The sequence below is a fragment of the Chenopodium album genome, chromosome 25 (genome assembly GCF_948465745.1).
Source record: "Chenopodium album chromosome 25, dcCheAlbu1.1, whole genome shotgun sequence".
Lineage (NCBI taxonomy): Eukaryota > Viridiplantae > Streptophyta > Magnoliopsida > Caryophyllales > Amaranthaceae > Chenopodium > Chenopodium album.
Window position 1 is genome coordinate 15,478,003 of NC_137858.1, and position 23,842 is coordinate 15,501,844.

A 23,842-nucleotide genomic window follows, 5' to 3' on the forward strand; every position below is an offset into this window, starting at 1 on the left:
ATAAGTTAATTTGGGTTAAGGATTGATGAACCACAATTGGGATTTGATATATAAAATGAACCTTTAATATATATCAAGTGAATGTTTAGTACAAAAATTTACTTGAATTAATATGATCTTTTTTTTTAACAATTATATAAATAAAGTTTTAAACCATAGTTTATGATAAAATGAATTTATAAAATATGAACATGATAAACATTGAGTTTTTAAATGATAATCATTGCACTATTTTATAATGAGCATCAATAAATATGAACCTAATAATACTTGAATTTGAACAATTATTATTTGAAAATGAACATTAAAATTTTAAATATGATCATAACACTATTTTATAATGAATATCAATTTTTTGAAAGAAGACTGGCTCAGATAACTCAATTGTTTTGTAATATAACTGAACATAGTGCATATAAAATGAACTTTACGCTATAAAATCTTAACATATAAAATTTGATGTTCATGTTCATTTTTTGTGCCGTATTCATATTTTTATACTAAATGTTCATTTTTTATAAAGTGTTCATAGTTTTTTTTACTAAATGTTCATATTATCATCGTGGTGTACCTAATCCTAGGTGCACCATGATGCACATAATAACAATTGGGGAGGACGTAGTAAAGTTGTTCAATGGATCAGGGCCTCAACTAAGAACTGTTCACTTCTAGTTTTTGGGGTCATTTGGCGCTCAAAAGGTCCAAATTGAGTTTGAATTTACCAAATGAGGGAGTAGTTTTATTCCTATCACCAAAATATTCGTCTCATAATATAATTCTTATTTGTGTTTTTTCACGGTTAAATAGAGGAGAAAGTAGATGAAGTACATTAATAAAAATGAAAAGTACAATTATTGATATAAGTTAGAGAGAGAAAGTGGAGAAAAATACAAGGTATGTGCAAAATTCAATGATAATGTAGAAAGTAGAATCAATAAAGTTAAAAAAGTGAAAGTATAAAGGTCTTTACCTATTATCAAAAAATAGAAACAGGAATAACATTTTGGCTCTCCAAAATAGGAACACATTAACTATATTATGAGACAGAGGGAGTAGATATTTTTCAGAGGTGGGGTAATATTTTCCCCCCTTCCTCTGGTCCTCCCCAAATTTCCAATGATTGCAATTTACAAATTTTAGCTAGTACGTTTAAATATTGCAGTATATATTTTATTTTTTTCTTCACTTGGAATGCCATAAAAAAGTTATATAGTATGTCCTGAAAGTAAATTACTGGTAGGAAGAATAAGATAAATAAACCTTCTCACAAAATCTAATACTCCATATACATATGAAAGGTAATATAACAGAAACATTCAGTAAAGACTATTATCAAACACCCAAGGTTCATTCAAGAAAAGCTCTCGGCCGTTCATTTGCACAACCCCAGCTCTTATATCTTCTTCGCGCTTCCTAGCAGCTTCAGCTCTCTGAGCTGATGCATTAGCATCCTGCAACATATAGGTAAGCAGATTAGCTTATATTGGTCTAATATAATATTAGCAATCCACAACACACAAAATGTGAAATATCGACACGAAAATTATCAATTACGCATAAAATTGAACAAACATAAACTTGAAAATCTAAAACCACAAATACAACAGTCTGTTCCGTAAAGAACATTTTGTCCATCTTACACACAACATATCAAAAGAGCAACTCTAGACCATTAGGCTGAAAATATTACATACAAGTATACAACAAGACACTAGGAAAAATGCACGAGGTACTCTTCTCCTTGCTTTACTTCATCATACCTTATTCTTCTTCGTAAAGTCCTTTACACATCCCTCACATTCTTGTTTCAGGACCACCCCCCACCCCCGGTTTCATAGTTAAGACCAAGATGAAACTGCGATACGAGTTGAGTAAGAACAAAACCAGAGAGGATCAATCAATCAAAGCTTTAATCCCATAAGTGGATTGCTAATATTATATGAGAGGATCAATCAATCAACCTGAGAGGACTACAGGAATAAACATCAGTACACCACTCAGTCCTTCACAACTAACACAATTTCCAACTTTTCATAAAGTTCCATAGTTTAATCAAATACTGCATATTGGCCAACCTCCCACAGGTCAATAAATGGGGTAACCGCAATCATAATAAAAATATTGGTTGCTTATAAATGATAAAAGTCTAAGAATAGGAGCGATCTCTAAAATCAGGCAGCCACTGCAGAGGTTTTTGCTACTTATGCTCACCAAAAAATACCACATGAATCATATTGGTATATGTTTTTTGTATCAAATAAATAATTTTTTGGGACTAGATATTTCATGGGTTGTAAAAAGATCTCTCCAGAAGTCTTCAGACCTCAAAACAGAAAAACATTCCAGTATAAAAAAAGTACAAAGCTTGAGGCCTGATTTGTCTAAATTAATAGACTTTATTTTTAAATACTTTTCCATTCAAACAGTTCACTTTACGGCTATGCAACTCAGGCACTCAACAGTTGACAACATCGTGCCAAACCAACGTTAAATTGTTTCGATTGGGCCACATTGTAAAAGCTGCTTCTTTCAGAGATTTAGTGAAGAATCCCTATATCTCCCCACTAATGGCTCGAACCCTCTACTATTCTACTCTGATTTTTCTTACAGCATACAACTACTATTAAATCTTAAGAAGACACTGAAAACAAATGCATGTGACAACTATGACACGGTCCACAATCAATGCATCAATCCATTCCCGCGATTGCAATCGAAACTATATTTTCGAACCATGGCTGACAGGATGGGAAAGGAGTTTGAAACACCATTTTGTGAAGGAAATGTTGCTTTGTTTATCAGAAACATTGCCTGATGAAATTTGGCGGCACAGAGACTGAAAGGTTAAAGAGAGAGGAAAAAAAATCCTGCTTACAATTGCCTTGGAGTTGGTATATAAGCCATCTCTAATGAACAAAATACAAGAATTCAAGATACGAGAATCATGACTTAGTGTATACAGGACAAATTATACAGCTCTCATGTATCATAGGAATAAGAATTCATAAAGGCAAATTTTTATCCATTCATTCAGCTTCTAGCCCTAGGAAGTAGGAAGTTAGTGGTGTATACATAGATTATTCTTCTTTTATTAACCGCATAAGTTCATACACTACAAGAATGATGATCTCCATCCTACGAACCCTTCCCATAAGGTAACTGGGATACGGCAAATAAAATTTTTTAACTCCAAAAAAACGGGTTGTACAAACCGTGAACTTCTTCAATTCTAGGGTTCAAAAGATCTAGAATCAAATTGAAGGCAAAAGAGGGGTTTTTTATTATGAGATGGGCTTGATTTTGGGTGGAGGACGTCATAAACTAGCCCAAACATCCCCGGATTTGCTCCCAACCATACCCAAAGAATTCCCGTACCCATTTTCAAGGGGACGCCATGGGGATGTATCCATACCGTACCCGTCCCTGGTACGGGAAACAGCTTAAGGGTGGCGTACCTGCGCATCACAGCCTCCAACCAACTATATATTGTTAGTCTGTTACTCCCTCCGTCCCTTAATACAATACCTCTTTTGAGCATTTATTCCTCACATAATAAAGAGAAAGAGGCATTGTATTAAGAGACGGAGGGAATACTATATACATAGTAAAAATGCTATCGTTTTGCTCTATATGTGCAAATTCTGTAAAATAGAAATGTAGGCGGTTGATTAAAGATAGAGGGAGTATCCATTTAACTAAAAATCCTTTCCACTACTAACACTTGACACGGCAGCAAGTCAGCTAAGATGGGAAAACCGAATTCGAGGAGTACACTCAACAAACGATGATCTAGCCTAGTTGCAAGGTCTCATAATGATATAAACTCAGCTAAAAACTCCTTCCTAACGAGCCGGCTTCAATTCATTCATTAGAACTAAAATGCTAACCCTAACAGCTGATAATGTATAAACTTCACATTGACAAACCCAGATAATCATCAATTGCATAATAATCTTGTTGATTCTAGAAATTAGCATGCTACATCAACAAACAATTTACTGCATTTATAACTCAATTTTAACCAAATTAAAGATCACTCTTATAAAATTCAATTTTCTAGCATAAATTAAATAACAACAGCAACACCAAATTTAATTATAACAACAAAAAAAAAAACAAAAAAAAAAGGAAATATCCTCAACGAAATATGAAATAAAGATCGAAATTATGAAATTTATCAATAAATTTATGCAGCAACAAGAGCAAAATTAGGGTTTGAAAGCAACATTATGAAAAAGTGGGAAATTTAAGAAATTGAAAGCGGATATTAACCTTTTGGCGTTTCCATGAAAGGAATTGAGCAGGTGTTAATGAAGCAGGAGCTCCAGAATCTGGCGTTTGTTTCACATGTTCTAGTTCTTCCCCCATTTCAGCGTTGCTTGGAATTCACACGCTCAGAATACAATATATAGTAGTTAATACTCGAAGTAAGACAGTAAAATAAGTTTTTTTTTTTGGATTTTTCATTTTGTAACGTTGTACTGTGGGCATTTTCATTTGGTACCCAATTTTGACTTAATCTCTACCGTAACATCCCGTTAAATAAAACATTAGTTTGAGAGCATTTGTGGTCCATTTATTCTAACTTTGACTTCAAAATTTAATCCTTAAAAGATACAATGACCCCTAAATTTTTAATCGAACATTTTTTTTATGTGAAACAAATCAAAATAAGCAAATCAATTTTACACATAAACCTATGCATTTTAAAGCATTTTTTTGTTGCTAATTTCGACCTCAAATTTGAATCTAAAAGGATAAAATATCCCCTTAATACCTTAACCGAGCAATTTTTATGGTACTCAAATCGAAGAATTCATAACAAATTTGATGGAATGGTACAATAGAGAATTAATTAAAAGTATAGTGATACCAAATAGAATCCAAAAATAAATTGGTACCAAATGAAAAAGCCCAAAGTGCAATGGTATTAAGTGAAAAATCTCAAAATTCTTTTTTTTTTTTTTTATACTACCTGACTACCTCCTTACATACAAATTATGTGCAATTTTTTAGTAAGTTGAATGTTATTTTTTGTGTTGGTGTTTCTTTTTCTTCAATATACTTCATATGTTATTTACGCATCTAGAGTTTCTTTTCCCTAGCACGATTTTCTTTTGGAGAGGGTGCACCGGAGTATTATGCTCTGAGGTTTACTACATAATAATTGAGAGAATAGTGTCTGAATGTGAATACTTTTGGTCGTGTTCAGTAACACACAATTTTCATACAAATGCTAAAGTTGTAGCTACATTTCTACTCCCTCCATTTCACAGTACTAGGTATTGCATAAACTTATGGAAGGGATTATAAACGGAAGTTTTAATAATAAAAAATATAATTAATAAGAGAGTGAAATAATAAAATTTAAAATAAAATAACAAAAAAGTTGTGAAACATGACCAACAGGCCAACACCCTTTTTTTCACCTTATTTAGTTATTTTTATTAAACTAAAATTAATTTTACTTATTAAAACTTATTTGTGCAGATTTCCTATTATATTTATTCTTTTTAAGTTACTAACTTTTACAGATAAAAATTAAATTTACTATACTTTAAAAAAATAATTTCATTGAACTAAAATTATTTTTTGAGGTGAATAAAGCAGGACTTAAGTGGGTTTGTATGATTGTTTCAAAAAAACAAAAAAATAAATAAAATAATAATAATATAAAAAAAAAAAAAAAAAAAAAAAAAAAAAAAAGTGGGTTTGTAGGAGAGAGATAATAATAAAGCAAACTCTACATAACGCATTGTCGTTTGTATGTGCAACATTGGTGTGTGCAAGGGAGGCTGTAGCAAAAGTGAATCCGTTTCTTTTTTATTCTTGTAATTTCCTTCCATCTTTGACTTTCAAAAATTTAATGTTCATGAAGCTTTTGTCAAAAATTGAATACTGAATTACATACTACCCTTTCATTTGATAATCTAATTTCTAAACATATGCATAGTAAGCATTCTCAAGAAAAACGATGCAACTTATACAGCAACACAAAATAGTGTGGCTCAGAAGTAGAGAATTAACAGATTATTGTTGAACAAGGTAATCATAGAACAAATACGAGAAAAGATCAAAACTTCTCTACCAACACAAAAGTGCGGGGATGAAGCCCATAGATTACTCTACGAAGACTACGAGATTTCCCCATCCTCACCAAGTTCACCGTCTTCAAGATCATCATGGGCACCGTCTTTCCGAGAACCTTCCCGGTGATCCCTCTTGTGCTTTTTCTGTCTACTTTCACCATCTGAATCAGGCGAGTGCTCATGCTGTAAAAAAAATTACAGACACACATTAAATAAATAACCATAATTTAAAGAAAATTTTTATTTAATTGGACTGACTTTAATTTGTATACTGCCATACCTTTCGAGATTTTTTTCGAACACTACCATGTCGACGGGATTTTTTGTGCTCCTCTTTATCATCTCTGTCAGAACTGACATCATCAGTGGTATCATGGTGCCGCTTTCGGTGACGTCTCTCCCTGTCGTCTTCTCTGTCAGAACTTACATCATCAGTAGTATCATGGTGCCGTTTTCTATGCTTCCTCTCTCTGTCTTTATCCTTCTCTTTCCTATTCTCATCCTTATTGCTATCTGTTGCATCCACAGCTTCATCATCTGACTCCTCTTTCTTAGAGCGCTCTTTTCGCTTTTCTCTGTCACGATCTTTATCTTTATCCTTCTTCTCCTTTTCTTTCCTTTTCTCCTTTTCCTCTCTTTCTTTCTCCTTTTTCACCTGTATCCATTCATGTTTTAAACATGATAAAATTAAAAACTACAATATGCTTATAAAAACTATAGTTATTATAAAAAGATGATTAAAATAAATACATAGTAATAAAATAAGTTTTTTCGACTGCCCAAGGACTATATTTTGAGTAACCAAACAACACTAAATATCAAAGGGAGTTTACTTTCCAATCTCCTTTACCTTTCTTTAAAATCGACCTTTCCCTTTGATGAACCAAATGCCCCCCGACTTTACTCAGAAAAAAAATGGTGTACCCAATTTCAGGCCCTCACTATATTGGCTTAAAATTTCTAGATCTTTATTAAATGGTGTACCCAATTTCAGGCCCTCACTTTATTAGTATAATAACAAAACAAAAAACAGCACCTTGTAGTCTTGTAGTCTTGTCAGATTTGTATTACAATGTGGATCTGGAGTCGAATTATCTTCCTCTTACAAGGTGATAAAATAGGTTATTCATTGCTCAGAACCTCATATTAGGTGACATACAGCTACAAACAGCTAAGGTGTAAACTCAAGTCCTTAAAGGTTGATGTAAGAAATCAATGGCATGGCTAATTGGCTATACATCATAATGCCAAGCTCTGCTGAAATATCATAAGACTCTAGGAACCAACAGTCAAGACCAATATTAACCTAAACCAACCCATTATCTACACATATTTTCAAAAATTGCTAACAGAAGCAAGATAAGGTGCTTCCCAGTCCCAATACCTATCCCTATATAGTAGTGATTACGGAGATGTAAATTGGGTACTTATAACAAGCAAATAGTTCACTAAGATAGGTGGCTAGACCAGTGAGTTCTCATTGAATATATAGCAGGCTATGTAATGGAATGAAATTTCACCAATATTTAATACCACCTCCGTTACATATTATTTGCAACGAGTAGACATTTTCCCTCTCTATTTTATGTCAAATCGTTGCAAATAATGTGCAACGAAGGTAGTATTTGTTCACAGATTGTGCACACACACACACAAATAGACTAATATTGATCCCAATTTAGTTGATATCATACCTTTTCTTCCTCACGCTTTCGTTCTTTCTCTCTTGCCTTCTCTTGCAGGTAAGCAATATAGTCCTCAAAGGTCTCCTTCACCAATGTTTCATTCCCAATTTCCCTAGATAATATCATAGTTTAAAAGCAAGTTAAATTTAATGTTCAGAACCTCAAATGAAACAAAGCCTACCAGCATCAGTGACTTAGGTATACCTGTACTCTTCACTTTCTTCAAAGAGTTGTCTAGAATCTTCCCAAGTAGAAGATACAGTTACTTCCTATGATAACAGCACACCAATGAGTACAAGGTCACATCAAAGCAGTCAATCACAATATAAGAATTCAGAGGTACCTTAAGAGACCGCAATAAATCAGTAAAATCATCTAGAAGACGCTGGCGCTTCTTAGCTTCTTTCTCTTCCTTTTCCTTTATCCTCTCAAGCTGCTCTTCAAAAACCAGCTGCAAAAGAGTAGATAATCATATTATCACCAAAACAAAGCATTAATTCTCAAAAAGACTCCTAGAGGTAGATTGTGATAGATATGCACCTAGAGATTGGATGTAAGTTATAAAACAAATATTCAAAAGCCAACATTTAAGTGGCAATACTGGCAAATATGCTAGATATAGCCACATAAGAGAGAATATATACATAGGTCCAGAGTACATAAAAACAAGAGCATTTGGTAAGTTGTGATCCGCTTTATACATCTCATGATGAAAAAGGGTAATATATTTTGTGAATGAGGCACCTTTGTATCACTAATCAGGAAATAATATACTAAAATGCTTTCCTTCCAAACTTCGATCCCTTTAATCACATTAGTTCTACACAAGCAGGTTAGGATACTCTAGCAGCGCCTAACGCCTTCTAAATATCCGAAGACAATGTGTATTTTTAGATTCTTATGATTTTTTTCTTTTCCTTTTTCTTTCTTTTCTTTTTTTTTTTTTCTTTTGATGATTTGGAGAAAGTTGGGACTCCCCACAAAATGTTTATTGCCCAAGCTTCTCACTGCTAGATATGCCAAAATTATTTTGGAAACATGGTAATAAGAGTAGCTAGCCAATTCCATGCAACACAGATTGCTATATCCAAAATATTTTAGTACGTTACAATGACGATCACACATATAATATCATAAAGAGAAGTCTACAAGCAAATATTTTAGCACGTTACAATGATGATCACCCATTAACTACTCCAACCTTTGAGAACCGTGATAGAACCTCCAACAACCACACAGCACCCTTCACGGCCTCACCACTATCCTCCAACTACCACCACATAGAGCCTCTTACCAACCTCAATTAAATCATTTAGGCCATCAAGGGCACACAGCCATCAATATGAAAAGAATGAGAAAGTGAGAAAGAGGGTACTGGCCCCTATAAATGGCAACTGATTTATCTCAGCACGAGAATAGCAACCGCATTCGTGAGTCATAATTTGACACTATTATGGCCAAATTTGGCCACCAATGTTCCAGATTTTAAACCTCCAGGCAGATTAAAACGCAACAGACATAAATCACAATACTACACATGTAAACTGGCGATGGCTATTGGCTGTGGAAAATAATAGGACAGAAGTCGAGTTTCAATAATAGTAAAAGGTGAAAAGGAGAGAAAATTATAAGGCGTAGACCCAGTAATTAAAAAAAAATATATAGGCGGTTGTGATGGGGGCAAATTGGCGGTGATGATGGTGAGAGGAGGGGGCAGTTAGTTTTTAGAGGCGGAAATATTTTTATCCAGTGAAACAACAGGAATTGAAACCCCTTTTCTTCAAACCAGGCAAAAGAGGTATTGTATGGGTTTTGATTTATTACCTTTACTTGATTCCTTTCCCTAACCTTGAACCAAAGAGCCCTTAGCATACATAAATAGCACTAACGATTGCAAAAGCTAAGAAGACATAAATCGAGCAAGCAATAAGTTGATCAAGGTGGAGATCTTCAACAATCCTATTGACTATTCTACAAATCTAAAAATTCTTCAAAAAAAAAAAAAAAAAAGGAAATATATACATATATTATACCTTCAAATTGATATCTGATATCTGTGGAGACCCAAGCTCTGGAGAAATAGATGACTTAAATTCCTCAAAGGTCCATGTCGAAGTCATAGTAATCTGCGATAAAAAAATTAATATCTATAAAATTCTATTTTCAACATCACCTGTCTACAGAGCATACAACTACTAGACAATAAACATACAAATGCAAGCAAAACAATTCATGTCATCTTACCTTGCTCAACTTCATAGCATCTTTTATTCTACTTTTGTCGTCATGATACTGTCAGGAGAGCAAAAGAAAGAAGACTTATCAGAAAATTATATATCAATTGGACAGGGGTGTATAAAGGGTGGAAGGATAATCAATCACTAAATTACAACAAATAACCAGTTCACATGATAACATGCTCACAAACAACACATGAAGGTGGAAACCTAATTTTATAACACAAGAATTCATTTTTTTTTATTAGATTTACAAAAAATAAATGAATAGCCAGACGTTTCTAGCACAGAAAATCTAACAAGTTCATGAAGTCTTTAATTGGCTTATGCAAGTGGTGGTAGAGAATTCCACTTGAGCCTGTCTCCCTGTTTCCCTGACATAGAGCAAGTATAATAGGTGTCAAATTGGGAGGGACAGATGACTCATAATCATCCCTGGTAATTTATTTCAAAGGTTTGCCCATTTAGACATATAGGCGGTTGCAACATTAAATTTGTGGGTTTTGGTAAGGCAAAGATAAAGTGGCGATATGCAGAGTAAGTGGCGATATGCAGAGATAGACACGCTGCGGATTATTTGACTTAAGCGTAATGCCTTTATTTTCAACGGAATGCTGCTTCCAGTGATAGATTATGGATAAAGCAACTTTGATAGAAACTTTTGGAATAAGGAAGCTAGGGCTTTTCAAAACAATTATATAACTGAACCAATTTCAGAAAACAATTACTAATGTCCCATACTCCCATGGGGACTCCTTGTTCTCCTGCTGTGATTCTTACTTTAAACAATTATAGTATCTCCTTGTCAAAAATATTTCGTTGGCTGCTGAATGCCATTGCCAAAGGCAAAAATTGCATAATGTTAAGACTTGTGTAACAAAAAGTGCATTAACAGAGGATAAGTATGGATGCTAGATTTGTACCTGGTTCTCCAGCTCATCAACCACGTCCTCGAACAAATCTTTTGGAGTTGACCCTGATATGTTACGTGCCACAGCAAGATAAGCAGGAGATTCTTTGACCTGAAATTCAAGAACATAAATTCCAATAGCCATATGTACTAAACAAATCACCATTCCTTATTCATTTAAAATCAAAAAAGGGAAAGACTAACTTTAGCACAATAATCGCGCCAGATTGATTTTGCAGTGAGAACACCAGCCGCAACATCATCCTCCAACATCTTGCGAAATTCATCACGATTTTTTCGTTCTGCTCTCCTCAGTTGTTCCTGAAAATTTGTAATAAACAAATAACAAGAGAGAATAACTCAAAGTTACATGCTAATAGTATGAGTGCAATGCCATTCAAGAAATATTGAAAGACCTGCAGAAAAAGTAAATGATCTCCAAAAGAATGTGAGGGATGATAAACAACAAAGATGCATGGACATTTAAATTCACAAACAAGGGTGAGAAAAGAAAGTAGGCAAACCTTCTGAAGCTTCTTCTGCTCCTCTTCTTCCTTCTCCAAGTAACGAATGTAATCCTGCAAAAGACCACAATTAAACAAGAAGTTCCATTGAAAATAAGCAGATAATAAGATATGCTACAAACCTGGAATATTTCTAAGCGGTCAATCTTTTCAAGGCGTGAACATCTCTCATCATCCTCCAAGCGGTCCTGAACTTTTCTCCATAGACTGTTTGCCTGCCATCCAAAATAACCTCATAAACCAAGTTGATATGCTCTGTAAAACTAAACTATCAAATCAAGAACTATAATTATGCACCTCAATAAAGTCACAAGATTCCAGATACTTCCAGTAGTCTTCTCTATTCCGCCTATACTCTTCATCAGCCTTCTCCTTTTCCTGAAAAACTCAGCACAAGAAGCATACACTAAACAAGGGGGTGGTATACTTGATAATTCATACTATAACAAAAAATGAATAGCTAAAAACATAAGAGTAGAATAAAAGTACAAGATTTTCAGGATATTGACTCATTAACGTGCTCAGTTCTTGAACATCTAAATCACAAAGAGAGAAAGTGCGAAAGTTGGTTCAAGACACCAGTCTTTTCATATTGTGAAAACCACTTACAGTTCGTTCAAAAACCCAGAAGCAAATTTGCTGTTTGAAAGACTTGATTTAAACAAATCCAGGCCTTTTGATACTTAAAGGGGCCTCTTTACTACAGTACTTTGCAGAAATTTGAAAAGTCACGGCAGTTAACTGTATTATACTTCCCTTGATTCTTTATAATAATACATTTGGATTTAGCACTATTCAGATACGAACTCTGACCAAATTTTTACTGATAAACAAGAAATGGAAGATAGCTTAATAATTTTGACTAACATAATTAAAGATATAAATGGTTGAAGTTCGGAATTGGCAAATGTGCAAGACAAATTGTTACAAGTTTTGAGGAAACAGAGGAAGTACATCGTCAATGGGGGGAGCTAAATACACTGTTCTCAACTCCCTCCCCCTCTAGCTTAATAAAGTGCCACATCACTCACATAGAAACTGACTGCTACAACCAGAGACAAAATTAAGGAAAACAAAAAAACTCTTCTGAAGGCTGCACAATGCACAAAATTAACTATCTACTTCAAGATGTGGAGTGTATTAGGGGTACATATTATCCATTCTCCATTACAATTAGTGATAGTCAATTTTTAATCACTTTTATCCTGTGCAAGATGTTATTAAAAGCCAACACTTACTTTTTTTTGGAGTTCCACCAAATAATTTTCAAAAAGTTCCTGCCGATCTTTGGGCTTTTCAACAGCTTTGAAACGTTCATCATCTTCAAACATGGTAATAGCTTTACTGAAAACATCAATATTAATCAGAACAATTGAACAGAGAAGAAGCAATCAACCAAGACGAAGAAGTAAGTTGTAATGCCATAAAACACATACCTCCATTTCATAGATGATGTCAGTACCTCTGACTCCTTTAAAGAAAAATGAAAAGATATAATCAAAATCACAGCCATTCCCCCACCACAACAAACAAATTTATAAAATAAATAAACAAGATAGAATTAGAGGCAAAAGCATTGAAAGAAAACAGCATACTTCCAACATTTTTGTAAACTCTTCCTTTGCTTTCTTTTGCCTCAAGCGTCGCTCCTCAGCCTCCTGTTTCTTTCGCTGTCCCAGATACTAGAACAAAGAAACTTGTAAAGAAACTTGTAATGCTAATATTATTTATAGTCTTCTAAGTACAAAAGTCAATGAATTAGCAGAAAAATAGCCTAAAGATAACAATAAATTATCTGGAGGGACTAGAAAAGCATCATCAATGTATTACTACCTCGTTAAAAGCTTGCTTCCGCTCTCCTAATGTCTTCAAAGCACCATACCTCTTGTCATTGACTATCACCCTCATAGCCTAAAAACAGATTTAAATAAAATTAAACCATTGGCAGGGTAATTTGATAGACTTTAAGCCACTTCTCCAAGTACAATACCTGATCCCAGGACCAGTCAGACTGAACATTTGCAGACTCAAGAAGCGACTTAAATGCATTTTTTGCTTCCTAAGAAGAGAGAGGATAAGTCAATGTAAACACGTAATCAAACATAAATAAAGAGAGAAACTCAAAATACTGACACAACATGCTTGACCATGTCATCTGACTGCTGAATACCTGCTTGTTGGCAAAAACCAAAGGCTCATCATTGGTTGGTTTCTCACTCATATCAACTTTGCCTGCAGCTGCCATCCCTTTCCGTGCTTCCTGGTATTTATGCAAAAATTCAATAAAGCCTCATACTAAGAAAAACATTTTTGTCGGCATCATTTGGTCAGCATGAATGCATAAAGAATTTACTACAGCACAATGCAAGTCAGATAAATATCATCATCTATTACAACATATATCAGGCCTACCCATACCTGAAGATCATGCATAGAACCTCCATCTGTCGAGGTTGAAATTTCCTGAGAGGATACTCTGTCTGAAGCACTCCTGTAAAGAAAGTTATAGTTAGAAGTTTAGTACCATTAGGAGATAATTGGATTGGATCTAGCCCTTCATTTGACCATTTGTTTGAATTGATATTAAAGAAATCAAAAGTAAATATTATTCAGACGTTACAAATATTTTGAAAAGCTAAATGTCAAACTCTTCTTCTTTATTCATCCATCCCCCTAAAATTGTTATAATTAAGACCCAAAGTGTATGCCTTACACCTCACTACTAGGCTATTAGGACACCCCTATGTCATTCAGACTATTACTTTCATCTCAAATACCCATGTCGGATCCTCGGACATTGGTAAGACACTTCAACCCTTCATTTTTACCAAAAGCATGGAAATTCATACGTATGTCAGACAAGGGTACAAGAGTCTGAGCAAAATTTAGATACCCCCTTCTACAGTTTTAATTAGAAAAGGTGATTTCAACTCCAAAAAGGCATGTTCTCACAATCTCAGTGCACTAATTCTCCAAGATAAAATTATCAAATTGGGCTAAAGAAATCCCTTGGCCCCCTTGACAAAGCATGACAGGCTGGATGAAAACCCTGAGTCCCTGACCATAGCCACAAGATCATCAAAGAAGCACTACTTATGGTAAGTATTTCACCAAACTTTCCTCGTTGATTACGATGAAATGAAGACACCATTAAACTAGTACATAGTAGTATAGTACCACTTGATAGCCTAGTGGACTCTCTCCCTTTTCTTTTTGTTGTGGAAATCCCTAGAAGGCCTGCAACAGCATCATTAGTCCCTCTTGCTGGTCCAGCCCCAATGAAACTGAGACCCTTCTGCATTTTTAGGTAAAGCCCAAAGGCCACTGAAGTATGTAAACAACCTTCTATCTCAGACACCTTCTCCACTTGGGATTTACGACAAAACCTCATAAGCCAAAACAATTCATTAACATTTAACAACTTGGCTTAGCTCATCCTATTCTCATTAAATTTTTGGCTTAAAAGGATTAAAGCAGTGTATCACATTGGAGATTTACCCCCCAACTATGCTAATATAATTGTGTGCTTGTCTAGATTTTATAAAATCATCCATCATCACTCTTAGACCACTCTCATTCATGGGCAAATAAAAAAAATGCCATTATCTCTCTACCCACTTTCTCACTCCTCTTTTCCACTTTTTCTTATGGGCATTTTTTTCTACAACTTCTCACACATTCATGGGCTAAGAAAAAACCCACACCACTCTCTCTCCTATTTTTTCTCTCTCCTAAAGTATTACTATCATCACATTATTTATTTATTTTCTTTTATTTTTTTGCTGATTTGGTACCATGGCCCACACTGCTGTAGCAATTAATTTTTGCCATTGCTATGGGCATTTTTTCTAATGCTCATGAGTGGGAAGCCAAAATTTCATTGTTTTCATTAAAATCTCCTCATGGGCAAAAAAAATGCCCATGAGTGAGAGTACTCTTAAACCTATACGCAAAATCTACACCAGTGTCACTAGGCTCCCTTCTGCAGAAAATGGGTGAAGATAGCAATGAGGCCTCATTAATAGTACCAAGTCTGCTGCAGGTCTAGCAGATATATCATGCGCTAAAAATTGGTTCCTTCAGTGGAAATTGACTTAAATATAAAAGGCAATCTTTTTAGCATTGTGGAAATCGACTTAAACATAAATTGACTTAAAACATAAAAGGCTATCTTTTTAGCAAAGAGTTTGCTCTCCAGATTGCAGTTACTTAGGATGGACATGACTCTTTCTTTGGATAGACAGATCAGAAGTTATTCTCTTGGTAACATTATCTTGACTAATGATTTAGCCTCTGTTCAGCAAGAATGAGAAATATTAACTATAGAACATTGGGCCAGATGATGGTTGGACATGGATCCAAGGTGATTAATTAAGTAGTAGACTCGCAAAATAAAAAAGAAAAAACTCACATGATTAATCCCAACTATCTGTGGTCTTCCCATTTTAATCCCCAACTATGGGTTATACTGGAATAATCTCAACTAGATGCCTAATATGTTACTCGGACTCTTCATTTCACCTCGCGTACCCATGTCGGACCCTCGACACTCGGACATGGGTATGACACCCGGACACTTCATTTTTAGTTCAAAATCATAGATTTTTTTTCACAATATAGCTGAGTCGGACGCTTGGACACATACCCGTGTCGGACATGGGTAGCCAAATCCAAGTAACATACGGACATAGGGTGCCTTCCAGAAATGATCTGGTGAACTGTGTTAACCGTTTTAACGGGTCACATGGGCTAGGTGGCATATCGTGATTAGCAAATAAGCTTTTTATTATTTTCTTTTAAAAAATCAGCCTTAGTTTATCCAAAAAAAAGTAAGTAGAACAAACCAGCCAAGTGGGGGTAGCACAGGGCTGGTTTTGGTCGCAAGCAGCAAAGTAGAGGGTGGTGGTGCCACGAGGTTGCTTACAGAGGTGCTCAGCTTAGATGGTTGATGATAGTTGTTGATTGTTGCTTATTCATTGATTTTGAATGAAAAGAAGAGAGAATAATCAGGGGTGATTTAAGTAGGACAGAACGAGAGTGCAATGGAGTGGTTAAGAAGATTTAAAAATCTTGAACTTCTATTAAAGACTGGGATTTATATTATCCTAAGCATTTGATTGGAACTGCAGTATCCTTGATAGCAAATTGAATTTTCCTTTCGGAAGTATTTTTTAAGAGTCCAATTGTTGCCCCAAATTGTTTCATAAGGCACATGGAGTTTTCTGTCAGTTCATGAGAAAAAGGACTATCTAGTAATAATGCGAAACATGTTGTTTCATTGCCTTGAACACGAGCCAGATATGATTTTATGGGCGCCGAAAAGATTTTAGTAGTTGGATCAGAAAGATAGAGCCTAGAGCCTTATTATTGCACGCAGGTGGTTGGTGGTTGCTGGGAGGGAGCAGGGGTGGAGTGGACTGGTGGTAGAGGAGCCGGGCAAGGAAAGGAGAGAGTTATTTGTTGATAAAAAAAAAAATAAAAAAAAAAAAAAATACCTGCTTAAGGATCATTTTTGAAAGGCAACCGGTTCCCCACAGTTGGGATTGATATGGGAAGACCACCAATAGTTGGGATTAATCATGTGAATTTTTCCAAGAATGAAAGCTAGGTTAGTATCTGCACATTCCTTCTGTATTAAGATTTCAGCAGCTCTCTATCTCTTCTAAGATGGATAATGTAGCAGCCCATTTTTTAAATATCATTATAACATAAACACAGCAACAACCAATACAATTTTTAATTGACTTTCTCATTCATACTACTATCACAAATTCACACCAAAAATCAGATTTAGATCTGACCCCATAAATAGAAATAAATGGCATAAATGAGACCAAGAAAAGCAAGACTAAAACAAGATCATGAGTATAAGTGCATACACTGTTACAGAGGATGCATTCAAGGCAGCAGGAAGAACAGCATCTCCAGAAATAGAAGCAGATAGAGGAGTCACTGCAGGAGGATTTGTAACTGCCAAGCTGGATGGAGCAACGGAATGCTCCACAGAGGGTTCTGATGACGCAACATTAACTACAGGTAATGGGTTGACAGCTGGTGGAAAACTTAATGGATTCGAACTTACACCAGAAGCAGATAATAAGCCACTGGAGCTGGCCAAAACTGGAGCAGCTGGAGATGCTTCCTCAGAAGTCAGACTTACAGTTGCCACGGGTTGAGATATCAGCCCAGCATCTCCCTGACTAAATTCTTTTTCAGCTTGCTCACGAGCCAACTGCAAAACCCATAACCTAAATAATAAGAATATAAACCAGAGGCCAGCAAGTACTATATCAATTCTCCAAAGACATTTAATATACCTTCAAATCTTCTGGTATAGTCCATTTTGATTCCTTTGTAACCTTGTTATAGTAATACCTAGTAAGCAGTGCATACAAATCGTGAGCCAACACAGCAACAAATTTACAATGCAACAGCAGGTTAATTTAACCAACCAGCTACTCATAAATAATATCAAATCAAATATTGAACATACTTCTTCCCTTCTGGTGTAGTGAACTCCTTCCACACAGTTGACGCATCAGCTCTCTGTGAAAAATGAAATTTATTAGATTCAAGAAAAAATACAACATTAGAACCGCTTCAGAATGTCAAACACACAGAGAAATATAAAAAAAGGGAGTAAAGTCTAAAACTAGATACTAAAAGCAAGAACCAAATTGAAGAAATTATTGACAGTGACACTTTCTGATTCAGATAATATTTAAAGCAAGTGGACAGAGCTTGTTGCTTCTCATATATGAAAATACAGTGTCAGCGTTGATATAGTGATGTGGTGTTCTGCAGAACCACCATGGATCAAAACAGATGATGTGAAAACACAAGTACATGCAATAACTATACGGAGCTGGCCAAATGTCAAAATTAAAACCTTTTAAGTTAACAAACAGCAATACAAATACATAATTAATCAGCTTATAGGAACTAGCATAACCGAAAACAGCTTTGCACAAAAAAAAAATCAAGATACTTGATTTTTATTAAAAGGTGATGTAGCCACTTATTAAAATATAAAATTTTATAAGAAGCTCAGCTGTTGTTTGAAGGGATAATGAACTTTTATTTATAATGGGAAGGTCAATTGTGGGCAGAAAGAGAATCAATTTTCAAACAACATAAGGGGAAAAAAAATCAACATGAAATGAGCAGAAAAGAAAAGTTATTCCTATCTAAGAAAATAAATGTAGATAGCAAATCATTGCCTGCCTTGCAAAAGTGAATCCGCCGTCAAGATGAGCATTTAGAGTAGTCTCCTGACTTGCCATGACATCTACAAACCAGTGCAACATGCAAACAAAAGGAAAATTGGAATAAAAAAATTTTGTCCAACTTAAGTATTCCTTTCATTGAAGATATAGTTTGCCAACAATCATGAACAGGAACATGCTCAGCAAATAATAAGCAAAAAAATGCATAATTCCCGCTGATTAACTCAAGACAAAGCAATTAAAACACACATCTGCTAGGATGAAAATGACTAACCTCTGTTGGAGTCATCAACTCTAATGGCTTCTCCCAGCTAGACTGCTTAGTTTTCTTGTTATAATAATACCTGCTCAAGAGGATAGGATAAACTGCAATTAACGAAATGGAGGAAACCATACACAAAGGTTTAGTCTTTCTTTTAACCCCCTGAATATAAAAGGAAAGAAGAAAACACAGGCAACAGCCTTGCATATCAATGAATGCTGACTAACACAATCTATATAGATGTATTATGTACTCAGCAGAATCATACACATAAATACACCAAAAATAGACAGCAAAATTAATAAATGATAAGGCAGAACATATGCATACCTTCTTCCATCAGAAGTGTTGTGCTCTTGCCAATCGGAAGAAGGCTGTTGACTTGTATCCGAAGGGTTGACAGCCTTACATCAATGGTTACAGAAAAGTTTAATCATATGCAAACTTATAGCAAATTATACAATGACAACAAAAAGTAAGAGTAGGATCATTAGAGCTATATTCTTATGTAGTAACACTGTCTCACTTTCTATCGTAAACAGTCCTAATATAATGATCTGCTTTAAAGTAATTGGGAAAGGGCTCAGGTGGCATTCATGCACACACACTCTGGTATACAAGAACATATATCATTCGGTAGATTTAGAAGACGGATGGTGTTGAGATTTAGATTAAGCCAGAGATGGAGGTGATCCTCATCCTGATTCCCCCATCTAATTAACTAATTCAAAATGTAAAGCTCCAACAACCTCAAACATCATCACAAACAACAGAATCAAACACTGCAGCTAATTGGGAACCCAATTCAACAATTTGAACCTCATCAATCCAAAACAAAATAAAGCTAATCCTCTTTTTTCTTTTTTTAAAAAAAGAAAATTTGAAAAAAAAAAAAAGAGTTTTGCATGTACAATAACAAGAATGTGGATGCTTTTTTAAAAGATTGGATTTATCAAGGAAGTGATGACTTGAGGATATCCTTGGTCTTTGTGAGGTACAGTGATTAATGGGCATATACTCCCTCTAATCCAATTTGTTCCCATTGAAATCAGGGAGCAAATTAAGACAAGTGAATCTTAATGAGGGAGAAACAATTAAAATATGGAGAGTCTACTTTTAACATTAAATAGTCCCACTGTTGATAAAATAAAGGGGGGTGGGGGGACAAGGTAATTGGTGTGGCAATTGGGGGAAAAGAATGATGATTAAAACTTGTTTCAAAAATTTCATGGAAAAGAGAAATTGATTTTAAATTTTCGCGCTCACAAAACGAGAACTTTTTGAACCTTCCTAATCGAAAACGAGAAGAACATCGGAGGGAGTATGACGGAGAAAGAGGGAAAAGATGCCAACAATTTGGAAGATGAAGAGTGAAGGGAGGTGGTGCTTAAGGAAGGTGGTGGAGAAGGTGCAAAAAAGTAAAGGGTGTAAATGAGCTGAAACATAACAAACTACTTGTTGTGCCTACAATGACGCAATGTGTAAGGGGCCCTGTGCAGCTTCTAAAAAATGAGGCCCTCCATTTTGTGAGGGTTTTCCAATTATTAGGGTCGCAATACTTGCAAAACAAATTGTAAATTTGAATTTTGATTATATAAAGATTTATTTTTTTATTTTGTAAAAATGGAAAAGTTGGTAATTGCATGTACAAGAATATTTTGGGATATAAACTCGATTTAATCAATTACATCATTGAATAATTTCTATTAAAAATAAGAATTGATAAGAGTGAATTAATTTTGGAGATAAAGGATTTGTGTAAATTAATTGATAGTAATGGAAAATTTGAAGATAAAAATTGGTAAAATAATTTGACAAGTAGTATAAGTGGAGTTAACAGGAGAGAGAAATAATATAACATTATTGCAAGTGGGGCTAGTGGGAGAGAGAAATAATAAAATAGTAGTGGACCCTAACTAAATTAGGAAGTGCTGCAATTATTATGAAACGGATGTAAAAGAAAAGTGTTGCGATTATTACAAAATGGAGGGAGTATCCTAAAACTACTTTAGTATATTTACAAATCTTTTAAATCATATATATTGTAAAAATAACAAATTATTTCATCGGATGTAGGCATGAAAACTCCACCATTACCTTTTTATAGAAAAAGAAAGAAAGCATCTTGTATTAAATTAAGAAGATACATTAAATCTAGAAAAGAAGCAATTTTAATGATAAAAAGGGTTTGTTTATTTAGTCAATCTTGATTAAAGCACGTTCAAGATCAAGCTTAAACTCGAAATGCAATCAAGCACATTCATGAACAAAGCTTGAACAAGCCAAATTCTTTTAACAAGGTTTTTAAAAGCTCGTTCAAGCTTGAAATACCTCAAACCATCTAACCCTCATATTAGGTTCCTTGACTACCCCAAACCATCTAAGCCTCAAGTCCCATATTTCATGGCCTTTACCCCATCTTAAAATGACTCATTTTGAATATCAGACTTTAATATATACAGTGAAAGAAAGTGATCCCTTCTCTCCTTTTCTTAATTTGCTCTTATAATTTCAACCCTTCTATGGAAAAATTTAGAAATAAAATAAATAAATAAAAACTTTGGATAAGTTTTAATATTTGGAAAAGCATCAGTAAGAAAGCAAGATTTCACTTCTAATTGTATAAACTCACAGGAACAGCAGGAGCAGAAACTGAAGACTGGTCTGCAGTTTGTGGAACCGGTACAAAAGGCACAGAGCTTTGACTTCCAGATGATAACCATGGTTGACTGCCAACTGGTGCTGGTGCTGCAGGTGCTGACAAATGGGATACCGGTTGAAACTGTGAAGAGGTGAATCAACTATTTTAGCCAGTACTTTTAAACAGTAAATAATATGACATATATTGCATAACATAAGACTGTTTTAAAAAAACTATCTTACTGTATATGACAACGAAAAAGGAGCTCCCATGCCACCTACACCAGAGGCGTGATTGCCAAAAGGCGGTGCAGAATGCTGATTCTGCTGCGCACCCAAATTCATAGGCCTGTTTGGTTGACCATATGGCATATTCATACCTTGTGATGACATAGGGCCACCAGGCATTCCAGGTCTATGTGGTAACTGCTGCATTGGTTGAGAGTACTGCATGGGTTGAGAAAACTGCATAGGTTGATTTGGACCAGAAGGCATATTCTGTCCAGGTGCTAGAAACTGTTGCGTAGACCCCGGTAAATATGGCTGCCCTTGCTGCCCCGGGACTGCAGGACGATACTGCAATAGCAATTACATATGAGCAAAATCCAAGCAATTCCCACCATAATAATAAACCTCAAAATATGACAACAATCTACCTGTGTAGACATAGGAGGGCCATAGTTTTGTGCAGTGCCCATAGAAGCAATCAGACGGGGGCTGAAGCTGTTTCAACAAGCGAATATTAAATCAATCTAACATAAACTACGCACTGAACATCTCAGATAAGTGCATCTGAAACTAAAACCAACATAAACCTAACTAATTGCAACGAAGATCAAGGGATTAACTGAAAGAATGCTACTAAAATAGACAAGCAATAGTGCAATAGTGCAATAGTGATCCCAGAAGCCACAATCATGCAGCACGGGCAATAGAGACACTCAACTAGGGCCAACATACTCGGGTTCGGCTCAAGCTCAATAGAATATAGGCAAGCTATCGAACTATCGAAGCACGACGAGCTTAAAACCCAAGCACGCTCGAGCTCCAACAGCATTAAACAATTTAGGCTAGATTCATGGACTCAATTAGGCTCGAAAATTGCAACGCATTAGCAACCACAATTGACTCAACTATCAAATTAAGCTCGAAAAATCACATAAAATTCATCTAGCTTAAGATAATCAACGTAAACTGCACATAGCAAAAATTCTAGCAACAGAATCGCTCGTTCTAATCATTGATAACTTCAGTAATCATAACCAAAAGCTCAACAATCCAACTTAGAAGAACCCTAAATTAACAATTGCCGACAATTAAATTAACGAAAGTATGAAACGAAACCCTAGATTGTTAAATTTAAAATCGACGATTAAAGAAAATGTCTTACCTCGGAAGGCGCTTCAATGGCGGAGAAAAAGCTCGGAAGCCACTTCAATGGAGAAGTCGGAGTACGGTTTAATGGAAGGGAGAGGGGTGCAGCGTAAAAGTGAAAAACGCTTCAGAAGGGGAAAAAAATAAATAACATATGAGAGATGATACATGACACCTGACACGTATAAAATGTTAAGTAATATCCACGATCTAAATTCATTCTCATTTTCAAACCGATAGAAAAAGTTGAATTAGGTTGCAATTTACAATTTATAAAAACTTTTGAAATACAATTTACAATTACTTTTAAATGGCTGCAATTTATAAAAAAACAAACTTTAAACGGCTGCAATCGGCAAATTTAAGTTTTAATTATTAAACCTCTTAAAATCTTAAACTACGGAGTACGGAGTATGTTTTTTTTTTTAATGCTCTCTAAGTGTATTCTCTTTGGTTTTTTAACTCCTTCCATCACTTTTTATTGCCTCATTGTCAATAAATGGGTCAAGTTTTTTAAAGCTTTGACCATTAATTATCATTAATTTATCTTTCTTCTATAAAGTATAACTTATATACTTAAAGATTAAAGAGAGCTTAGAAGACACATATCATTTTTTTTTTTTGACATGTGCTTAAACAAACAGACTAAACCACATTATCAAAAGAATATAAACTACTTTAGTTGTTGTCTCGAGGATATGTGCCTTGTCTACGCGTTTCATCTTAACCTTGTGGATGCTACACCAAGCAAAAGTCTTACTAGTTCAACGAATATCATCCATAGTCCATCTAAGACAAACATTGGTGACATTGTCATCCCTTAGCATCCTAACCAAGGAAATAGAATTTGTGTAAATTGTAATAACCTACAATAAACACTTTACTCCCCACCGAA

General features: G+C 34.9%; 2 protein-coding genes across 2 annotated transcripts; both read right to left on the reverse strand.

Annotated features, from left to right (window-relative positions):
• Positions 1–1,220: 1,220 nt before the first annotated feature.
• Positions 1,221–4,411, reverse strand: LOC145615403 (uncharacterized). Its single transcript, XM_081670477.1, has 2 exons — positions 4,273–4,411; positions 1,221–1,451 (listed from the first exon to the last, which is right to left on the reverse strand). The coding sequence occupies exons 1-2, from the start codon at positions 4,366–4,368 to the stop codon at positions 1,317–1,319; spliced, it is 231 nt and encodes a 76-aa protein (XP_081526603.1). The 5' UTR covers positions 4,369–4,411; the 3' UTR covers positions 1,221–1,316.
• Positions 4,412–5,891: 1,480 nt separating this feature from the next.
• On the reverse strand, positions 5,892–23,097 carry LOC145613469 (pre-mRNA-processing protein 40A-like). Its single transcript, XM_081668578.1, has 28 exons — positions 22,964–23,097; positions 22,230–22,296; positions 21,817–22,149; positions 21,566–21,715; positions 19,264–19,337; positions 18,946–19,015; positions 17,939–17,991; positions 17,763–17,820; positions 17,325–17,677; positions 13,864–13,936; positions 13,616–13,705; positions 13,436–13,504; positions 13,279–13,356; positions 13,041–13,127; positions 12,882–12,916; positions 12,684–12,789; positions 11,743–11,823; positions 11,568–11,660; positions 11,446–11,499; positions 11,126–11,242; positions 10,935–11,033; positions 10,019–10,066; positions 9,808–9,900; positions 8,118–8,225; positions 7,979–8,043; positions 7,784–7,886; positions 6,370–6,744; positions 5,892–6,272 (listed from the first exon to the last, which is right to left on the reverse strand). The coding sequence occupies exons 2-28, from the start codon at positions 22,269–22,271 to the stop codon at positions 6,135–6,137; spliced, it is 3,045 nt and encodes a 1,014-aa protein (XP_081524704.1). The 5' UTR covers positions 22,272–22,296; positions 22,964–23,097; the 3' UTR covers positions 5,892–6,134.
• Between the last annotated feature and the right edge of the window lie 745 nt (positions 23,098–23,842).